At 47.4% G+C, this 19,905-nt stretch overlaps 2 protein-coding genes across 2 annotated transcripts; both read left to right on the forward strand.

Annotated features, from left to right (window-relative positions):
• Window positions 1-3,442: 3,442 nt before the first annotated feature.
• Window positions 3,443-12,379, forward strand: LOC130596373 (acyl-coenzyme A thioesterase 1-like). Its single transcript, XM_057403902.1, is given in 7 exon segments — window positions 3,443-3,532; window positions 3,535-4,036; window positions 9,798-9,855; window positions 9,857-9,978; window positions 9,981-9,997; window positions 11,474-11,694; window positions 11,696-12,379. Coding segments are annotated over 7 exon segments (1,386 nt in total). The 3' UTR covers window positions 12,072-12,379.
• A 1,252-nt stretch (window positions 12,380-13,631) lies between these two features.
• On the forward strand, window positions 13,632-19,567 carry LOC130596374 (acyl-coenzyme A thioesterase 5-like). Its single transcript, XM_057403903.1, has 3 exons — window positions 13,632-14,343; window positions 17,158-17,360; window positions 18,717-19,567. The coding sequence occupies exons 1-3, from the start codon at window positions 13,809-13,811 to the stop codon at window positions 19,290-19,292; spliced, it is 1,314 nt and encodes a 437-aa protein (XP_057259886.1). The 5' UTR covers window positions 13,632-13,808; the 3' UTR covers window positions 19,293-19,567.
• The last annotated feature ends 338 nt before the right edge of the window (window positions 19,568-19,905 follow it).

Genomic DNA, 19,905 nt, shown 5'->3' on the forward strand with positions numbered 1-19,905 from the left:
AGTAAATGTTGCTCACCTCGGCAACGTATGTGTGCAATCAAGTACAAAGCGGAGCGTCAAAACTAAGTTCACCCAATTCCCTTGATTTCTGAGGTGTCTTAAATGAGAGCTGTTTTTTGGAGCACACATCTTCTACGGCTTTTGATAATACTGGATCCAAAGGTACCCTTCTTGGGTACCGATGATTCTACAGTGCAGTGTGCTGATAAAGAAAAAACAGGCAATTGCTTGATTTCACAATGTTTTATAGCAGTAACAATTTCCCATTCCCACACACAGATCACAGCCTCTAATCAGAGACTTCTCCCATCAAAGAGAAGGAGGGAGGGTTGTTGACCAGCCCATGTTGCTCCACCGCAGCAGATGCACAAGCTAGAATAGCCTTGAGCCTAGTGACAATGTGTATGCTTGTCAGAGCCCTCATTAAACCTGATATCACACTTTATCACTGAGGATCTGGCACTGGAGAGGAAAACATGTTCAGACAACTGGCATTGTGATCTTTTCTATACTTCTTACATATTGAAGATCTCCTTGGGATATATTCACCAGGAAAACAGAGGAGACTCATCATTTTCACAGCTGCCCCTTGTTGTCTGCACTAGAGATGCCATGGCTTAGTGGACTGCCAGGGACATTTGGTGTTTGGGTCATATGGCAGCAAGAGCCAGATGTGCAACTGCATGTGGTAACAGCCCCTTGGCTCCAGCAACGGCAACCATCACCCCTATGTACTTAGTGCAATCAATCTCTCAGTGTACCTGAGTCCAGCTAAGAAGTTGTGCTGACATTTGCCTTGTGTGGTGTTCAGTTCAGCTTTAGTTGACTAAGTCTTCAACATGCCTCTGAAGTGTGAGAAATGGTCTCTAGATAAAACTTTTCTTCTAAAAGCTCAGGGTAGATACAGCAGTGAAACAGCTATTTATTAATGTTTTTGCAAAAACGGGTGTCCTAGCAAGTAGGCACACACATCAAAGGCAGAACTTTGATATGCATTTCCTATCCTGTCCTCAACTTCCCTCCCTTGATTCCACATTGGTTGGGTACTCCAAGGTTTACAGCCTATCCAAAGCATATAATCTACATCCTAACTGTCACCTTCTGTTTACATCTTCCCTTACTCGGTTTTGTATGCCCCTTTGTCTTAGTTATTTATCTCCTTTTATGGTTCAATTTCATGACTCTCTAGCAGACATATGGTACCCCAACTTACTGTTTAACTACAGAACCAGTTTGCACTGCCTTAGTTTCATAGGTTATACAAAGATAGCATTTTTTTTCAACCACAGAGTGTGTCGGTTGCCCAAACATGATACTGTCTTTAACTACAGAGTGTGTCTGTTTAAGTCATGGTATTTCAAACCCTTTTTTTGGTTCCCTTAGTAACGTAGCCCCAGCCCCAATATTGCAAAGCCTTAAGATTACAAAGCCTTAATATTGCAAAGATCCATCCTCAGTATGGGGAAACAACATTATTTCTCTCACATGAAGTATTCTAGAGACCTCTTTTCTTGACAGGCACTTCATTCCTGGCAGGCAGATCACTTCTGCAATGGCAAGTGTTTTGTTAATCAAACCAGAAAAATATTTGCTATCTCAAAAAAAGTCAATGCTAGACGTATTTTTTGTTTATGGAATTAATATTGATCACACCTGCACTGGTATAACCCCAATAACATGGCTTGATATACCTACAGTTTTAAGTTAAATTTGGTTCACATTTTCTGTCACTTCCCTGGTCTTTTTTGATCAGGCGTTGAGAAAAGGGACAACATTTGAATTGATCTTAATATGCAGCATGCCCATTTATCTCACTGGTGGCCTGTGAACTTTAAATATACTCTTCATATAACTGTGGTTGCCCCATGCAAATGCCATCTGCAGCTGTACTTTAAAGCAACCTCCACCATATGCATCTTTTGGTGTAGAGATTTCACCACATTTGCAATTAATGTCTTATCACAAATGAAAACATCTTTGCTGATGTGCAATATGGAGTGCAATATGGGGTGTTAGAAAAAGTAGTGGTGCTGGTATCTCTGGTTAAGAGCTCCAGGCTGCAGTGAGACAGACCTTCTCTCTGGAAGAGCTCTGTCTTTTGTGCCTTGGATTCACCTCTCCTCTGCGAAGGATGTGGTCTGCCTGGCAACTTCCACTTCTGGCCCCGATACGGTCTGGTCATCTGGGAAGCTGCTGTGAACTCTTCTCTCAAAGGATACACACCTGCTGCTTTGTGTTTGGACTGCAAAATTTCTGTAAGAGATAAGAACTGATAAGAGAATTAGTACCAAATGAAACTCCCAGGCCCTTCCCTACCTGGAGTATTTTGTAATCCATGCTCCCAACTGGGCAAGCCAAAACCCATGGGCCTGCCCTAGTATGGGTAAGGCACTCTGTCTCAGCTGAGCAAGAACAGCACATGGCAGAGCATGAGGGAGGGAGAGATGCAGGTCTTTGGAGCAGCCATGCCAACTGCTGTCATCTGCCAATAAGCACAAGACCTGAAGTCCCAGGAGATGCCAGGATAGTGGCACTGGGCTCGTGGGCTGTCTGTCCCCTGAGATACTCCTAGGCCATGGCCCTGTGAGCCCACAGTAGCACAGGGCCAACACCCGCCCCTCTTGGCATGGGTCCACTGAGTAAGGTGGGTTCCTGTCCCAGGGGGTAGGTGGCTCCTGAGCCCTAAAGGTGCTCCCTGCCTGCCTCCCTGCTCGAGCTGCAGCCCCACACCAGATGGGGAGCACAGGGTCCCCATGGGACTCCACCTTGCAGTTCCTGCTGCTGCAGGAGACCTGTGTCCACGTGCCCTGTCATGAACAGGAGCTGGAGTAGAGGAGACTGGAGAGGCGCTCTGTGCCATACCCTGCCATGCTGCCCCACTGCTATCCCAATGCAGCTGCCACAGGGGTGGCCTTTCTGCTGGCAGCAGTCCATGGGGGTGGCGGGAGCAAGCTGCTAAAATGCTCCCAGACTGTGGTGCCAATTGTCTGCAGGTCTGCATGCAGCAAAGCAATAACCTCTTCTGAAGGGATCATGCAGTTCAGCCAAGTTTGGGAGAGGAAAGGCAGAGCCTGTGAGAGAAGCTCAAGGAGGAGAGCTGCATCTGGGTCCAGACCTGCAAGGACAGTCACCAGGATGCCTGTTTAGAGACCTGCTACCACAGCAGATAAGTGCAGTGTTTGTTAACGTGCCTGGGCAGCATTACCACCCTTTGGAGATGCTTCCACAAAGTCAGAGGACTGGTGTGTCAATACCACCCTGCCATGGGCACTGACAGGGCTGCAGCCAGCGGTGGCTCCAGGCAGCCTTGATTATCTCCCATCACTGCATGGGCCCACACAGCTCCTGCCCTAATTCTGCTTCGCCTGTGTGTGTGAAGCTGCACTGGTAGGAGAAGCCTCATCTTGAATGCAGAGACAGTGAAGGCATCAACACAGGAGCCATGTGGCAGGTGACGGGCTCCCTGTGCCGGGCCGGCTCCCGTGGCTGGCAGAGGCGGCTGCCCTGGCCCAGGCCCGCACGGAGCCCTGTGATAGGCCTCCCCCTGCGATGGCCTCCCCCTGCAGCCTCTCCTCGGCGGCCCCCTCCATCCGCCTCTCGCCCGCCACCTGCAGCCTTTTCGACGAGCCGCTGGCCATCGCCGTGCAGGGCCTGGGCCCGCGGCAGCCGATCACGCTGCGGGCGTCCTTGCGGGACGAGACGGGCGAGCTCTTCCAGACCTGCGCCCGCTACCAAGCCGGCTACGACGGGGAGCTGGACCTCGCCCGCTGCCCCGCTCTGCCGGGAGGCAGCTTCTGCGGCCTGGAGCCCATGGGGCTGCTCTGGGCTTTGCAGCCCCAGAAGCCCTTCTGGCGGCTGGTGAAGCGGAACGTGCAGACCCCCTTCGTCCTGGAGCTGGACGTGTTTGATGGCCACGGGGACCCTCCCGGGCAGCTCCTGGCCCAGGCACAGCACGAGCGGGCGTGCCTGCAGGATGGGGTGCGCAGAGTCCCGGTCCGAGAGGGGAGGATTCGGGCAACGCTTTTCCTGCCTCCCGGTGAGTACTGGCCATGGCCGTCCTGTTCTCTAAACAGGGACTCTTCACCAGAGACTGTAGTAATGGGACAAGGAGGGATGGTTTCAAACTTGAACAGGGGAGATTTAGCTGGGATGTAAGGAAGAAGGTGAGGCACTGGAACAAGCTGCCCAAGGAAATTGTGAATGCTCCATCCCTAGCAGTGTTCAAGGCCAGGTTGGATGGGGCCTTGAGCAACCTGGTCTATTGGAAGGTGTTGGAGGGCTGGAACTCAATGATCTTAAGGTCTTTCCAACACTAACCATTCTATGATTCTAAGAAACCAACGTTCTGTCCAGGCAAGCTGTTCCATAACCTCTGTAGAGGAGTCCATGAAAGCCTGTCCTTTCTTCCCCTACTCCCACCTGCCTGCACCACTGACCAACCTAACATTCCCAATCCACCTGCCTGTGTGGATGCCAGGACATGACTGCAGAAAGCAGGCAGAGGAATAACCCTTCTTGCCCAGAGCTTGAAGTTTATAAACATGGAGAAAAGCACAGCAAGTCAAAGTGAGTGTGCCAGGAGGGCTGCTAGAGACTAAAAGCTAGAGAAGAGAGTGGGCGAGAGGGACTCTGTGCCTGTCCTGGGCAGTCCTCCTCAATGGGAGGGTTTTGGGGATCCTCCTTCTCCCCCAGCACAGCAGCAACTAACTATATGGTCCACTGTGTTGGGGTCCCTGTGGACATCATCAGTTTGTGAAAGGGGAAGGAGCAGGGACTCAAGAACATTTACAGGGATGAAACCTTTCCAGCAGGAAAAGACAATCATTTAATTGCTCTGGAAAAGGTGCAGAGCACCTTTCTGAAGTGTAAGCATTGCCCAAGATGCCACCAGCCTGCACCATCTTCTGGGCAGCTACATGTAGACTTCCCTGCCAGAGTACAGGGTGTGGGAGGGTTGATTCCACACCTCAGCATTTCACCCACAGCAGGGCCAGGGCTCCCTGCCTCACCTCTGCCCCATCTGCTGAATAGGAGGTGGAAGAAGCCATCTTCATACTTTTTTTTTTTTTTTTTTTGTATCCAAACTGTCCTGCTTCCCTGAAGCTGAGAGTCCCTCTGCTCCAGCAAGCCCGATGCTAGTGCATCTCCTCAGTGTCCCCCAGCACACTCCTTTTGTGTATGTTCTAAAATGATAGGCCCTCGCTGCACCACACCCTGGTGCTTTGAATTGTTTCCTATGCACAGGACAGAAAGAGTTTATTCTCATCCTGCTGCCACCACAGCCAATCTTCATCTTAGCAGGACTGTAAGCTTGGTCTGTAGGCAGTACTTCTGTTGCACAGCTGGAGAAGTGTTTTGCCACCATTCAAATTGTTCTGCACTGAGATACCCTCATTGTGAGTTTTGGTTCCTGAGAGCCCTCTCTGTGCCATACATCTCCACGTTAAGATTCAGGAGTTGGATACTCCTCAGCAAACCACCTAGGGCCACATAGAGATAGACAGCTCAAAGGATTTTTGCTATAGTACTGTCCCACCTCCCTTGAGCACTCCCATGGCCTTATTCAGCACTTTTTCTGTGCATGTTCAGTGCAAGCCCACAGTGTCCTGCTATGCTCAGCTGAACCATGGGCCACAGACAACTGCGCTTCTGGCCTCTGTACACAGCTACTGCTCTGAATGCTCAGAGTCTCTGGAGAACCAGCAGATGTGCTGTTGCCTGCATGCAAACAGCAGCTGAAGGAAGTGCACAGCACTGCTTGGGATGGTAAGTCTCTCCCTGGCCCAAGGCAGAGAGCAAGCAGGTGCTGTGTGTTCCCCTCTTCTCCATGATCCCCAGCAGCATGTCCCCACCTTCCACCTGCAGCCCTATTTGAGGATGCACAGACTACCATGGTGCAGGGCAGGACACCCCTGAACAGTTGAGAGACATGGCCACGCTCAGGCCTGTGGCTCTCCTGAAGCCAAGAGTAGGGGTGAGCTGGGTCTTACATACTCCTCAACATGGCTAGGGACACTCTTTCTGGCCTGGGGAGCTTCCTTGGGCCCTACAGCCCCAAAACCCATTGGACTATAGTAATGCAACATGCAGAGCACTCTCTTCCCTTGCACTGGGTGGTCAGGAGCAGGATTTTCACAGGATGAGAAAAAAAAGGATGCTGGGCCAAAAGTGAAAGATCCAAACAACAATTTTCCCATCACCCAGTGAGATACCCATGGCATCCTGTGCAGAATTTGATAGTGATCACAGCCAGAGACATGACCCCAAAGAGCTGGTTTGGTGGATTCCACTTAACACTTTTCAAGGGATCCCAGATGTTCAACAGCCACAATACCAACACAAATGCTTACAGTTTCTATTTGAAAATATTACATCTATTAAATCATGATACCTTGAAGATTTTTACATTGCTATATGAAGTGATCATTGGTACAAGGCTGCTTACAGGGAGAAGTTGGCTTTCACCAGTCTCTGTCTGTTGGCCCTAAGCTCAATGCAAAAATACTGCTGATTCCTGAAACAAATAAGGGTTTGGACCTTACCCAAGAGGTACTTCTGCTCCTGAGCCTTTTTTCCTCTGCAACATACTCTAAGGTTTTTTCAGCTGCTGGCATCACATACCTGAGTCACTGATTGTGTCCTTTCCCCAAAAAAGATGCTTTACTGCAGTTCCTGTTGTATACCTCGTTTTATGCCTTCTAAACCAGAAAAACTGAGAGGAGTTATTTTAGGCAATACTCTTTGTCTTGTCTGCTCCAGGAGAAGAACTCTTTCCAGGGGTCATCAACATACATGGATACACAGGAGGAGATCTTTTTGACCACAGAGCCGGCCTGCTGGCCAACCACAGCTTTGCCACATGGGCCCTGGCTTATTACCAATAAGAGGAGCTGCCCCAGGAGCCAACTGAAATCCACATGGAATATTTTGAAGAGGCACTGAATTATATGCTGCAGCACCCACAGGTAGGAGCACCCTCTATGTCCCTTGGGCTCCAGGGAGCACTTCTCCAAAGTGTCTGTCAATTTGCCTGAGTTACCTCTGGAGGAAGCTGCTGAAATACTCGCCTGGAGTGGCTGGCATCTGCCAGGAGTTTGAGTGTCTGAGTTCTAGGAAAGAAGAAAGGTCAAACAGGTACACAATGGAAGGGTGGTGGAGAGAGATCACAAAGAAATCTCCCAAGAGGCAGCTAAGACATAACAAAGCAGGAAGGCTGTGCAGGAGGGAGCCTTCATGAATTGCCACCAATCTCCTCCTACAGTTTCAAAAATGAAAAGTAAAGAGCATCTGCCAGTGTCTTAAGACTGATAACTTTTAGCTCTGTCCTACAACCTATATTCAAATCAGTAAAATCATGTTCCCCCTCTCTTGCCTGATGTCAGTGCAGCAGGGAACATTACCAAAGACAGCAGTTTGAAGAGGGTGAGGTGCTTGGTACTTGTCCAGAAGAAACACTAATCATTGCCATCACCTCCTTCATGGTGTTTTGTGCAAACTCTTATCATTATACAATGTTCTTCTCCAGGAATTAGCTGCTGTGTTTTTCAGCTCGGTACTAATGAGGATTTGTGCCTCTCTACCAGGTGAAGGCATCAGGGGTTGGCCTGCTCAGTTACTCCAAAGGAGCTGATCTGTGTCTCACCATGGCCGCCTTCCTCAAGAACATCACTGTCGTTGGTTCCCTCAATGGCTCTATGGCCATTACAATTGTTCCTCTGTGTTACAAAGATAAAACCATCCCTGTTTTGGTCATCGATGAACAACAGGTCAAGGTCATTGATTCCGATATTCTTGATTTAACTGACATCTTCATGAGCCCCTTTCAAGCCTCTGGCAACCAAAGCCTGATTCCACTAGAGAAAGCTGAGGCACAGTTACTATTCATTGTGTGACAAGATGACCAGTTTTCTAAAAGTGTCTATTGTGCTACTGAAGTCTGCAAGCTTCTGCAGGCAAGGGAAGGAAAACTTTAAGATTCAATCCTACCCTGGAACAGGGCATTGCATTGACGCTCCCTTTTTCCCTTTGTCCCCCATAGGAAACCATCCCATTCTTCACAAGCAGGCAGTCATGGGTGGGGAGCCTGGGGCTCATTCCAGAGCTCAGCTTCATGCCTGGCCACAGATCCAGGCTTTTTTTCCACAAATACTTAAATGACAACTGATGTGCAAAAAAAAAAAGAACATGCAAGCAACACACAACTTGGAACAACCAGGTCTGCTAAATTCTTTCACATTTATCAGGTCAAACCTTGTTCACAGCTGTATCAGTACAACTACAGTATCTTCCATGACTTTGCACATCCATAACTCAGAAAAGAACTGGGTTTGCTTTTTCAGTTTTCCCTGAACTTTTGTTGCTCAAGGAATGGATGATAGATTTGCATTAGCCTTGATAAAACAGATCATATGCACAGCTAAATTTCTCAGGTGATTTCTATTTTTCTAATACTGGACAGTACTTTGCATATCACTCTGGTCTCCACATACATACATACATACTTGGGTGACATGGGTTAGTGAGGTGTCCCTGCCCATGGCAGGGGGGGTGGAACTAGATGATCTCAAGGTCCTTTCCAACCCTAACTATTCTATGATTCTATACACTATCCTCAGCTCATACTTTGAAGCAACACCTCTCAAATGCTGAATTTTGGAGTAGGGATTTCACCACTCTTATGGTGACTACCTCATTGCAAATGGAAATATCTCTAATCTTTATGCTGCTGGAAGTGTGTAAGAATGGGTGCTATACCAAGATGCCAGGATATCTCTGGTTAACCCTCAGGAAGGTTAGTTTGCCCTCTATGCCTTCTTTCCATCTTCCCCTCAGAAGGAAGTGCTCTGGCCCCAAAATGTCATGTAAAAAGCCATTCTGATAAATTTACATCCATTGTGATTTTCCTCCACCCAATATGGAACTTTTTCAGCTTTGTTACTAGGGTGAGAATTGTAATAAAGAGACCAAGATTTGAAAGCCATGTTGTTATTTGCTGTGCTTTGGTTAGAAGCAGGGAAATTTGCATCTTGACCATTCTCATTCCAGGGTGGAACTTGCAGGAGCTTGGGAGCTGACACATAGCCCCCTTACCTTCACTGTCTTAGGGCACCAAGTGTGGAGGAGTGGTGTTGCTTAAGCCTTCAGGGCCCTTTCCCTGAGCATCTGCTCCAGCATAAGGTGATCAAATCAATCTGGTGATCAAATCCAGTGCTGCAAGCCAAGAAGTGTTGTTCTCAATAACAGAAGTTGCCATACATGAGGGCTGGGTACCAGACAACATACCCAAGTGGTAGATGCCAAAGTACCCCACCTGTTTAGGAGAGGCAGGGCAATCTCCACAGTGAGGGAAAGACTGTTGAAACTACCCAATACCTCTGATCACTTAGTATTTCAAAGTAGGACAATGCTGAGAATTCCCTCAGATGCTTCCACTTGTTTCACACCACTAAGTCAGACACGGGGAGCTCTGAGCAAGAGGTACCTCTACTTGCATATCCCAGGAACAGTCAGAGAGCATGAGGAAGCAGTTCTCCCTTTGCAGGTCTCTTTGGAGCAAATACCCAGCTCTGGGTACGACAGACAGAATGACTGCCTTTTAAAACCCTTGTACAATCCATTAGTGAAAGAGTCAGACGCTTCCTGACCTAAAATGTATGTGAAGGCATCCCTCCCTCATCCCTCTAGCACTCCTGACCATCCTCCCAGTTCCTATGGCTGTGCTGGTGCCAGGGCTGGGCAGAGCCTGGTGGGCAAGCCCTTCCCTGTTGTGGGTTAATGTGTGCTGTAGTCTCTTGCAGGAAATGGCCCCTTTCCAGGCATTACTGACTTGTGCAGAGTTGGAGGAGGACTCCTAGAATAGAGTATGCCTGCTGGCCAACTAGGGCTTTACTGTGCTGGCTCTGGCTTACTATGGCTATGAAGATCTTCCCAAACAGATGAAGGAACTCCACCTGGAATATTTTGAAGAAGCCGTAAACTATTTTTACAACACACCCAGGTTGGTTTGCTCATTGACACTGTCACTAGAGGGAACTCGTTAGTCAGGTCCTGTCAGACTGCAGGTGCGGCAGAGCTGCTGTACTTAAAATAGCACCTTCATTCAAGTTGGCTGTAATTAATTTGTTTTATATCTTTAACTCCCATTACAATGGTTCTCTAGTAGATTATTCCAATTCTTCCTTTTGAACTGGCCAGGTGACACAGTGACACATAGGTCACATACTGATAATTTCTGCTTCATTCAACCCAGTGTCATAACCAGGGTGGTAGTTGTCTGGAGGCTTACTGGACTTCCAGTTCTGCAACTCCTTCCAGGTAGCTGTGCATGACAGTAACTAGAATTGCACAAGGCAACACCTGGTTTCTCTGTAGGCCTTGAAATAAACACCTTCCTTGACCTCAGAAAGATGAACAGTTGTTAAAGGTCTTGGTTGCTTTTCAGTTACCCTAACCCTAAATGTTTGTGCCACCTGTCTGCCCAAAAAACTCTGAAAAATGCTTCCCACGTATCCTTTTATCCCTGAGAGCATTACCATAGCCTTCCATTAACACCTCCACTCATACCCTCACCATAATTTTAACATGTTGCAAAGTTTCAGCTATGTTTTCTAATTTCTCCCTTCCCATGTCTCAGTCAGTAGGTTTAGAGCCTATTAGGCTGGTGATAAGGTACAGAAGGTATTAAATTGTAATGCTGTCTCAGAGCCCGCTATACCCCTAAGGGTTTTTGTATATTGGAGCAGTTGTGATATTAGCTAACCTCCTTCCAGTATCCTTAGAACACTTCAGCAGCCTGTAAGATCATTCAGTCATGGAGGTAACCTATCCTAGACTGACTCCAGAGGACTGTACAATTCGCTTAGAAAAATGGGCTTAGTAGGTTATATTTTTTTTAAGATACATTTTAATTAGTAATTACCTCACATACTTCCCCTTTCACTGTGAGTTAGACACCAAGCATACTAGACAAACAGGAGAGGGCTGATGTGGAGTCTGCTATTCCATTTTAGCTTCTTAATAGGGGACTCAAAGGCAGTGGTTGAATATAAGAAATATTCATATAAATATTATCATAATGGATGACAGTATCATAGTCATTGCTGATGCTGTTTTGCACTGATAGGAAGTATTTGTAGAAGAGGCCTCCTGTGCACCTTCCCCCTTCTCCCCTGAATTGCCATATAAGAGAAGTGAATCTGGGGCTGCACATTGTATGCTTTTTACAAGCACAGCTGTACCCTCTGCATACGCTTCAGCACTGAGCCTTGTAGATTCATTGGGGTAATGCTGCAGTCTCAGCAGGGCTTATGATCATAAATCAAGCACAGAACAGTGCTCCAGGGTCCCTCAGACATAGGTGCTGCACACAGGACTTAGATGCCTGTACCTGGGGTTCCAGATTCAGGACAGACATGGCTGTGGACATGGCAACATTTTAAAGAAGTGGTTGTGGTTTCTCTTCTCTCCCTTCCAGGTTAAAGGCCCAGGGATTGGGTTGCTTGGAATTTCCAAAGGGGGCAAACTGTGTATCTCCATGGTCTCCTTCCTAAAGGGTATCACAGCCACTGCCCTTATAAACGGCTCAGTGGCAAATATGGGCGCAGTGCTCTGCTACAAGGACATCACCATTCCACCCCTCGGTTTCAGTCCAGAATGTGTCAAGATCAGCAAGTCTGGGATTGCTGATGTTGTCGAACAACCCACTAGAAGGGCCTGACCACCAAAGCTTCATCCCTTTGGAGAAGGCTGAGTGTCGCTTCTTGTTCATTGTTGGCCAGGATGATCACAACTGGAAAAGTGAATTCTTTGCAGTTGAGGGGAGCAAACGTTTGCAAGCTCACGGGAAGGAAAAGCCTGAGATAGTCTGCTATCTGGGAGCAGGACACTACATTGAACCCCCTTTTTTCCCAATGTGTGCAGCCTCAATGCACCAGCTGGTTGGCAAGCCTGTGATTTGGAGAGGAGAGCCCAAGGCACACTGTGAGGCACAGGTAGACGCTTGGCAGCAGATCCAAGCTTTCTTCTGCAAACACCTCATGGGCAAGCCATCTGGAACATCTAGTAAGCTGTGATATGACTTAGGTTACTTTAGAGAGGAAAAGTCTGGTGTTTCAAATTTGTTTTGTTATATGCCTCTGAATGAGAACAAAGAACATCAGAGAATAAGTTGTTGGGTTTCTTGGGGGATGATAGTAAGTGAAGGCACGAGGGCTGCTTTCTTTTAACACCCTCCTCTAACATCATTTAGAGGTCTTAGTGCCATGCTATGTGTAGTATGGGATTACAAACTGTAGAAAAATGATGGTGGTAAGGTTGGATCTGCTTTGAATGTTAATTTCACTGGAAGGTAACTTACTCAAGCTGAGAACTGGGATGAGAATTTGCCTTGGTTTTCTTATAAGAAACAGTATGTTTGCCATTGTCCTTACCAGAGCTCTAGTTTTTCTGGAAGCAGCTATTCTGTCTTCCGGCCTCCACTAATCTTTCTCCCTGTGCACATTGTTGCTCCTTCCTCTTCTCCCGTATCACTGAGATGCATCTGCCTTAACACTTAGTATCTAGTATTTCATTCACCAAAAGAAGCAATACTGTGCCTGCATCTTCAGAGAATACATCTCCCATTTATAGCCAACAACATTCCATAGCCTAATGTGATGTTCTGGGCACATGAACTAGAAATCAGACATTTATACAGTTTTGGAAGGTTCATAAGCATGAAGAAACAACAGAATTGGACCCATTAGCAGCTATACATGGAGCTGCTGGTGGGTATCTGTGGGGGTTGGAATGTATCAAAGCTGTGAGAGACCATGGGAAGGAGGAACTACAGCAGGCAATTAAGCGTGACCTGTCCCTGACTGGTACCTGGAAGACGCTGGAGCTGGCAAGGAACAAGGACGTCGGAACTGGAAAGAGGATGTCAATAAGAAAATCAGATGTACCTTTCACGTGATGTAACCGCAAGGCAAACACAGATGTGCTTGGATAATTGCTTGGAAGTATATAAATATGACGTAATCTGTTCAATAAACAATCCGGCTTGCACTCTACCTCTGGGTCCATGCCTCCTTCCTCACAGGTATCTCCTCAGCAAGGCTGTATATCCCTGCGCAGGTCCACAGCACTGCTGGAAGGGTCGTTTCTCCCTGCTTGTATATTCCCTTTATGCCTCCACAGCTGCCTGCTTGGAAGCGCTGATAAAAACAGCAAGTCCGTGAAGCTGGCATGGCAGCTCCACAAGGCAGCTTTGCCTTGCCATGGAGTAGCGCCATGCAGGCAGGTTTGTGGCCCTGCGTCGCGTCTCCGTCCCGCCAGGCCACACAGGCCACATTCCCTGAGGAATGGGGACCAGCCGAACGCTTCTCAACCCCTGCCTAGGGATACCCCGTAACTCCTGGCACCCGAGTGCGAGGCTGAGGCGAGAAGCACTTGACTGTCGCTCGTGGGGTGCCGGTGCGTTGCGTTGTTGGATAGAAGTCAGGTTTTAACGCGTCAGTGCCGAGGTGGGTGGATGTGGTCTGGGCTGCTGTTCGTGTTGAGGTGAATTCTGCAGGTATGTTTATGCTGTTTGCGTTCCCTGTATTTGTAACGGATTAAAACCAAACGTTAGCCAGCGGCTCGCTGCTCAGGATGGACTGGGGGAGGCTCCGGGGGGCGGGAATGGCCGCGGGTGGGGATCGACCTCTCCCGCCCCGGCTCCGGGCGGGAGGGCCGGGGGCTCTGCTATCGATTGAGGCCGTCTGGACGGGGCGGCGGCAGCGCTACCGTTTCTGCCGTTGGCGCAGGGCTGCCGCCTAGCTGCCGCCATCATGTGGAGAGCTGTCGCTGTCGCGTCGACCCCGGTGCGGGCCTTGTTCCGCGCCCCTCGGCGACCGGCCGTAAGCATGGCCGTGTCCCCCGCCGCCGCGCTGGCGGACGAGCGGGTGGAGACACGGGTTGCGGGGCTGGGCCCGGGGCAGCCGGTGACCCTGCGGGCTGTGGCAGCGGATGAGCGCGGGTGCCTCTTCCAGTCGTGCGCGCACTATCGGGCGGACGGCCGCGGCGAGCTGCACCTGGGCACGGACGCTTCGCAGGGCGGGGACTACACCGGCGTGGAGCCCATGGGGCTCTTCTGGAGCCTCGCCCCCGCCGGCATGGAGAGGCCTTACCAGCGGCTCGTTCCCCGCAGCACCGGCACCCCGATGAAGGTGGAGATGCTGGTGCACCAGGGCCATAGCCAGTCCGGCGCCTTCCCCGGGCCCGTGGTGGCCAAGGCCGAGGTGGAGAGGTGGTTTACGGCCCCCGGCGTGCGGAGGATCCGGCTGAAGGAGGGAAGAGTAAGGGGTTCTCTCTTCCTGCCGCCGGGTGAGTGCCCGGCCGGAGACCTTCATCCTGCGGCTGACGGGCCCCTGCTGTCTCTGGTCAGAGCAAGGAAAGTCTTTAAAAGAAACATATGCAAAGGGTATCACCCGGGAAATCCATATTCCGTAAGAGAGCTGAACGCCACCCTTTAGACAGGGCTTTTTTTCCTTGAAATCTGGCGGAGACGTTTCCGAAGGCTTCTCGCGACGCGTCCCGGCCCGGCTGTTGCACGGCCACACTGCCTGGTCCTCACCGGCAGCGCCGAGGAGGGCAGGCAGGGGCAGATGGCTCTTACGGGACAGAAGCTAAATGAGAATGAATAGGAGTTGTGAGTGTACAACGTAGCTGCTCTTGGTCTGTGTTTTTTCAGTAGGTTTGGTGTTTGCTCTGGATTTGCCAGAATCTGTAACACTGAAAAAATCTAATACCCTTCATTGTGTGAACCTGTGCTAAATCTCCCAAGGATTTTACCCTGAGCATGATCAAATTGAAAAGGCATTTTTCTTCCATGTGAAACACATGCCAGTAAGCAGAACAGTGGAAGAGATTCAAGAAAATACAAGTATTCCTCCTCTGTTACACCAGAGCCAAAGCTAAGTTAATAGTTGAGCTACTTCAGTTGTACTATGGTATAAAGGCAAAATAGATTTCTGAGCAAGTTCTACCTGTTCTGCTTGTGGGATGGTTGTGCTTTATGAGGTGTGATATTCTGATGGACTGGCAGTGCTGCTGGAAAATGAAACTTTACACTGATGATGGTGTGTGTATGCATAAGCCATGATTTAAACTTCTTGTATTTCCCTGAGTGTCATGCTACTAGAACTGCCCTCCCTATTGCCTCTAATTTGTAGCAGCTCTGTTAAGCAAATCCTGTGAATATCACTACAGTTATTAGGGATTTAAGTATTAGGGAATTATCTCCAAACCAATAATCTTTTTATCCATTTAGATAAGGATCCAGAGTCCACTGAAGAGGGGAGGAAAAAAAAAAAAGCAACAACAGAGATTGAACTTTGAATTTTGGTTCAAATGTTTAATCGGCATGCTGGGCTTTTCATCACCGAGATGTGGTTGTTTTGATATATCCTCCCTTAGAAGATGACCTGGATTTCTGCTGAGCTCAGCGGGAATCCAGAGATCTGAAAGATGGAACTGCATTTTTCCCTTCAGAAAGTGTAGTGTTGCAATAGCATGGCAAAATCTGGAATCATTGCTTAAGTGATACTGGCGCCCTTCTTGATGGAGGATCCAGTTACAGCGTTGCTACCACACCTTTCTTTGCTCCTGGAATGGGAAAATGTTAATATTACTCAGATAGGAATGTTAAATGTGAACCAGTTTTAGTAAAAGTGAGATGACATGAGAGGGCTTACGCTGTACTTTTGATATGAAAGAGGTTTCTCAATTCAGGCATAAGAGTTACAGAAAGGTTTTCTTTGTTTTTAAGCAATAGTAAAGTTGACTAGCCCATTTATTCTTTCTTTTGATGAGCTATGCAGAAACTGTATACTTGGGCATGTGTAGGCAGTCCAAGATCCTTGTGTAAGTTAAAGGTTGTCTTCATGAGAGAGAAGTACATTCATGCTTGACTGTGTTCCGATCACATGCTTGCTAGAAAGCTTTCCAGGTAGGGATGATAAATGAATGCACACTTTTTTTTCCTAGCCATCTAGGCTGACTGTTGTTAACTAAAGGTTACTGCTGATCATGGCATTATGATAAATTTATCCAGGCATATTTTCTCTCGAGTAGAATATTGAACTTCTGTGGAAAGTTACAGAACTGAAAGAAAAGGAGCCCAAAAGCATGTTTAAGTCCTTCTCTGACTTCCTAAGGCTTTAAGTTAGAAGATTTCCACCATCTAGTATGTCTCGTCCAAAACTTCCTTTTCTTAATCACCTTGAAAAGCCAGAGGGTCTTGCCTTTGTTGCACATAGGCAGTGCCAAAGTTAATGCATTCTTACTCAAGCATGTACTTTTTCTGCCAATATAATTGTAGCAAGCTGGATCCGTGCACATTGGTGGTGACATCTGGTGGCCAGGGGTCTTTCTTAGTTCCAACAGGTAGTGTAGTATCCTTAGCCTTTTAACTCAAGATCTGCTGGCATGGCATACAGTAATATCACAACACAATCTTGGCTGCAAAACCATGTTCATTTCAAGTTGTGGTTCTGATTGTTTCTGTAGGTTTGTGGGACTGATTGTACATGTCTGCACATATTTATCTGTGTATCAGTCACGCACACATAACCATACCCATACAGCTTTCTTCACATCTGCAGTAGCAGTTCTGCTGCCAAATGTTACAGTGCTGATGTTGAGATAGAGATATTAAGCCCAGTTGATTTCCTAGAGGAACAGGTGTCTCTTTCCTGTGCTTTGCTCAATGCACTTTATTCCAGAGTTTGTGTAAGTTTTGTAGGATTTACTTCCAGGGCTTAATGCTCTTGCCTCATTAGTAATGAGCTTGCATTTTGCTAATTAAGGTATGACTTCTTTGTGGGGAAAAGAGATGATTCAGGGTCTGATTGTTCTGAGGGAGGTAGGTTAAGACCACTGGAAAACGCATTTAAAAAAAACCCCAAGTTTAACTGTTCATGTATTTCTTACAGGAAGGTAAGAACGTGTTCATAGTTTGAAAAAGGCTGAAGTGGGCTACAGCACTGGTTCTCTTATGTGTACTGTGCAAATGGAAAAGTAATGAGTATTAACAGAAAATCTCTTAAGCCATCCATATTTTGTTGTTCACTCTTCACCAGATAGTTTTCAGTGTATCGTTTGATAACTTGTCCTCTATACCCCTTCTTTTTAATATAGGGGATGGCCCCTTTCCAGGAGTGATCGACATGTATGGGGATGAAGGAGGTTTGGTTGAATTTAGATCCAGTCTCCTGGCTACCCGTGGCTTTGCTGCTCTTTCTCTGCCGTATTTTGACTTTGAAGATCTGCCTAAGGTCATGAAAGAATTCCAGCTTGAGTACTTTGAGGAGGCAGCTAGATTCCTACAGCGTCACCCCAAGGTGAGTGGAATGAGACACCTCAGTACAAGGGAGGATTCAGCAGTTACACCCAAGTGGTGGCAGTAGTGGTTTTGGAGTGTCAGTTTCTGCTGGGAAGGTTTAGGCCAAATAATGGAAAAAGTGTAGGTCCTGTGTAGGTTGATATGCATATGACTGCAGAGTGACTTCTAGCATGAGCTGGATATAAATTCATGCTGGAAACTAGATTTCTGATCATTAGAACATTCAAAAGGAGCGTGACCAGCAGGTTGAAGGAGGTGATCCTGCCCCTCTACTCTGCTCTCGTGAGACCTCACCTGGAGTATTGTGTACAGTTCTGGTGTCCTCAACATAAAAAGGACATGCAGCTGTTGGAACAAGTCCAGAGGAGGGCCACGAGGATGATCAGGGGGCTGGAGCACCTCCTGTATGAAGATAGGCTGAGGAAGTTGGGGCTTTTCCACCTGGAGAAGAGAAGGCTGCGTGGAGACCTCATAGCAGCCTTCAGTATCTGAAGGAGGCCCATAAGGATGCTGGGGAGGGACTCTTCATTAGGGACTGTAGTGACAGGACAAGGGGTAACAGGTTAAAACTTAAACAGGGGAAGTTTAGATTGGATATAAGGAGGAAGTTCTTTACTGTAAGGGTGGTGAGGCACTGGATTGGGTTGCCCAGGGAGGTTGTGAATGCTCCATCCCTGGCAGTGTTCAAGGCCAGGTTGGACAGAGCCTTGGGTGACATGGTTTGGAACTTGATGGTCTTAAGATCCTTTACAACCTTAACTATTCTGTGATTCTATGAAGTGCTGGAATAGCGTCTAAACAGGAGCAGTGGTGATAAAAGATTATTTAATTATTTTTTAAAATGAAAGCAGTTTAAGAGAAGATGGTACAAAGCTGTGCAATAGTCAGCAAAGGAATGGATTTGATGGCTTGGGATGTTGTTTTCAGGTTTACTTTCTGGGCTAGGAAAGGACAAGACTGAAAATTACTTATCCTTCAAATGTCATTTGTGAGGTTACTTTGTTTGCCTGAGACATGTGCTTGATTTTCCTGCTGCCTGTTTTAGGAAAAAGAGAAAATAGCATCAAAATAAGCAGTTAGGACTAGGTGAGGTCCAAATGATGGTATTTCTTGTGTCTGTGTTGTTTTATGGGATTTGCCAGCTCTTGTTGTCTCTGAAAAACAAGACACTAAACAGAGAGAGGAGCCAGGGTCCAGGCTGTCGCTTTCCCACAGGTCACATCAATAAGTAACCTATTTTTCAATTTTTTTTTAATAATACAACTCCAAAGGCATTTAATGGCTAAACCCATTATAATTTACACTTCCTTTATTCCTTTCTTCCCCTATTCCCCATCCCCTATCTTACCTGAAGGTGAAGGGACCAGGAGTTGGAGTGATTGGGACTGGGAAAGGGGCAGAATTAGCACTCTCCATGATCACCTTCCTGCCTGAAGTAGTGGCTGCTGTCTGTATCTCCGGCTGTAGTTCAAACACAGTTGCAGACCTCCATTATGGTGAGATGACTCTGCCTGGGCTGCGTTTCGATATGAAAAAGGTCAGTGTTTCTGACAATGGTGTATTTGACATTTTTGAAGCTCTGGATGACCCAACAAATCCTGCCAATTCTCCTTGCACGATCCCCATTGAAAAAGCAGAAGGTCACTTTCTCTTGGTGGTAGGGGAAGATGATCGTATGTGGAAGAGCTCCTTATATGCTGAGCTGGCAATTGGGCGTCTACGCCAGCATGGAAAAGAAAACTTTAAACTCCTGAGTTATCCAGGAGCTGGTCACCGAATTGATCCTCCCTCTACTCCATTTTGTCAGGTAGCTATGGATCGTGTCCTGGGCGTGCCTGTTCTGGGGGGTGGAGAGAGCAAAGCACATGCCCATGCACAGGAACACTCCTGGGGAAAGATTCAGGAGTTTTTGCGCTTGCATTTGGGATGAACACTTAACCACCTGCAAACTGTGGCAGAACTGCAGAGGACTGAGCTTGAGCCAACAAAATGACTGGTGAATTGGAGGGACTGACTGAGAAAAGCTTTGAAATGTGAAACAACCAAATGACTACTTAGCTACAAGCATAAATCCAAAAAGAAAGGGATTTCTTTGGGCTAGTTTAAGTTATTTTAACTGGGTACACAGAGATAAAGTGAAACAATGATAAATTGCACTGTAGTACAAATTTGACAGCCTGAATTGGTCATGATGTCAAGAAACAAGTACCTTTTTGCTTGCAGTATTTATGACTCGGAATTTAACAGCTAGCCTACACTCTCAGCAATTACAGACTGGATCACACCTCAGAAATGATGGCACTGAATGATAAACTTTGCCATCAAAATGATGAATGATTCGGGCTTTTGGTCTTAAGTTACCTTAGCCCAGAACTCTCACATTACAGCCGTACACACTTTGGAAATGTTCCCTATATACATGAAGCTGGGGATATCTATTTATAAGGAGGCTAGTATACCTTGATCTTAGGTAGTGGTCTTCTGGTGACACCATCTGTTTCCAACAAAAACTCTAGTGTGGGAAAATGAAGAGAACTTCTTCT

The sequence above is a fragment of the Pezoporus wallicus genome, unplaced genomic scaffold, assembly GCF_028554395.1.
Source record: "Pezoporus wallicus isolate ANWC-B61680 ecotype Strahan unplaced genomic scaffold, APGP_CSIRO_Pwel_v1 contig_8673, whole genome shotgun sequence".
Lineage (NCBI taxonomy): Eukaryota > Metazoa > Chordata > Aves > Psittaciformes > Psittacidae > Pezoporus > Pezoporus wallicus.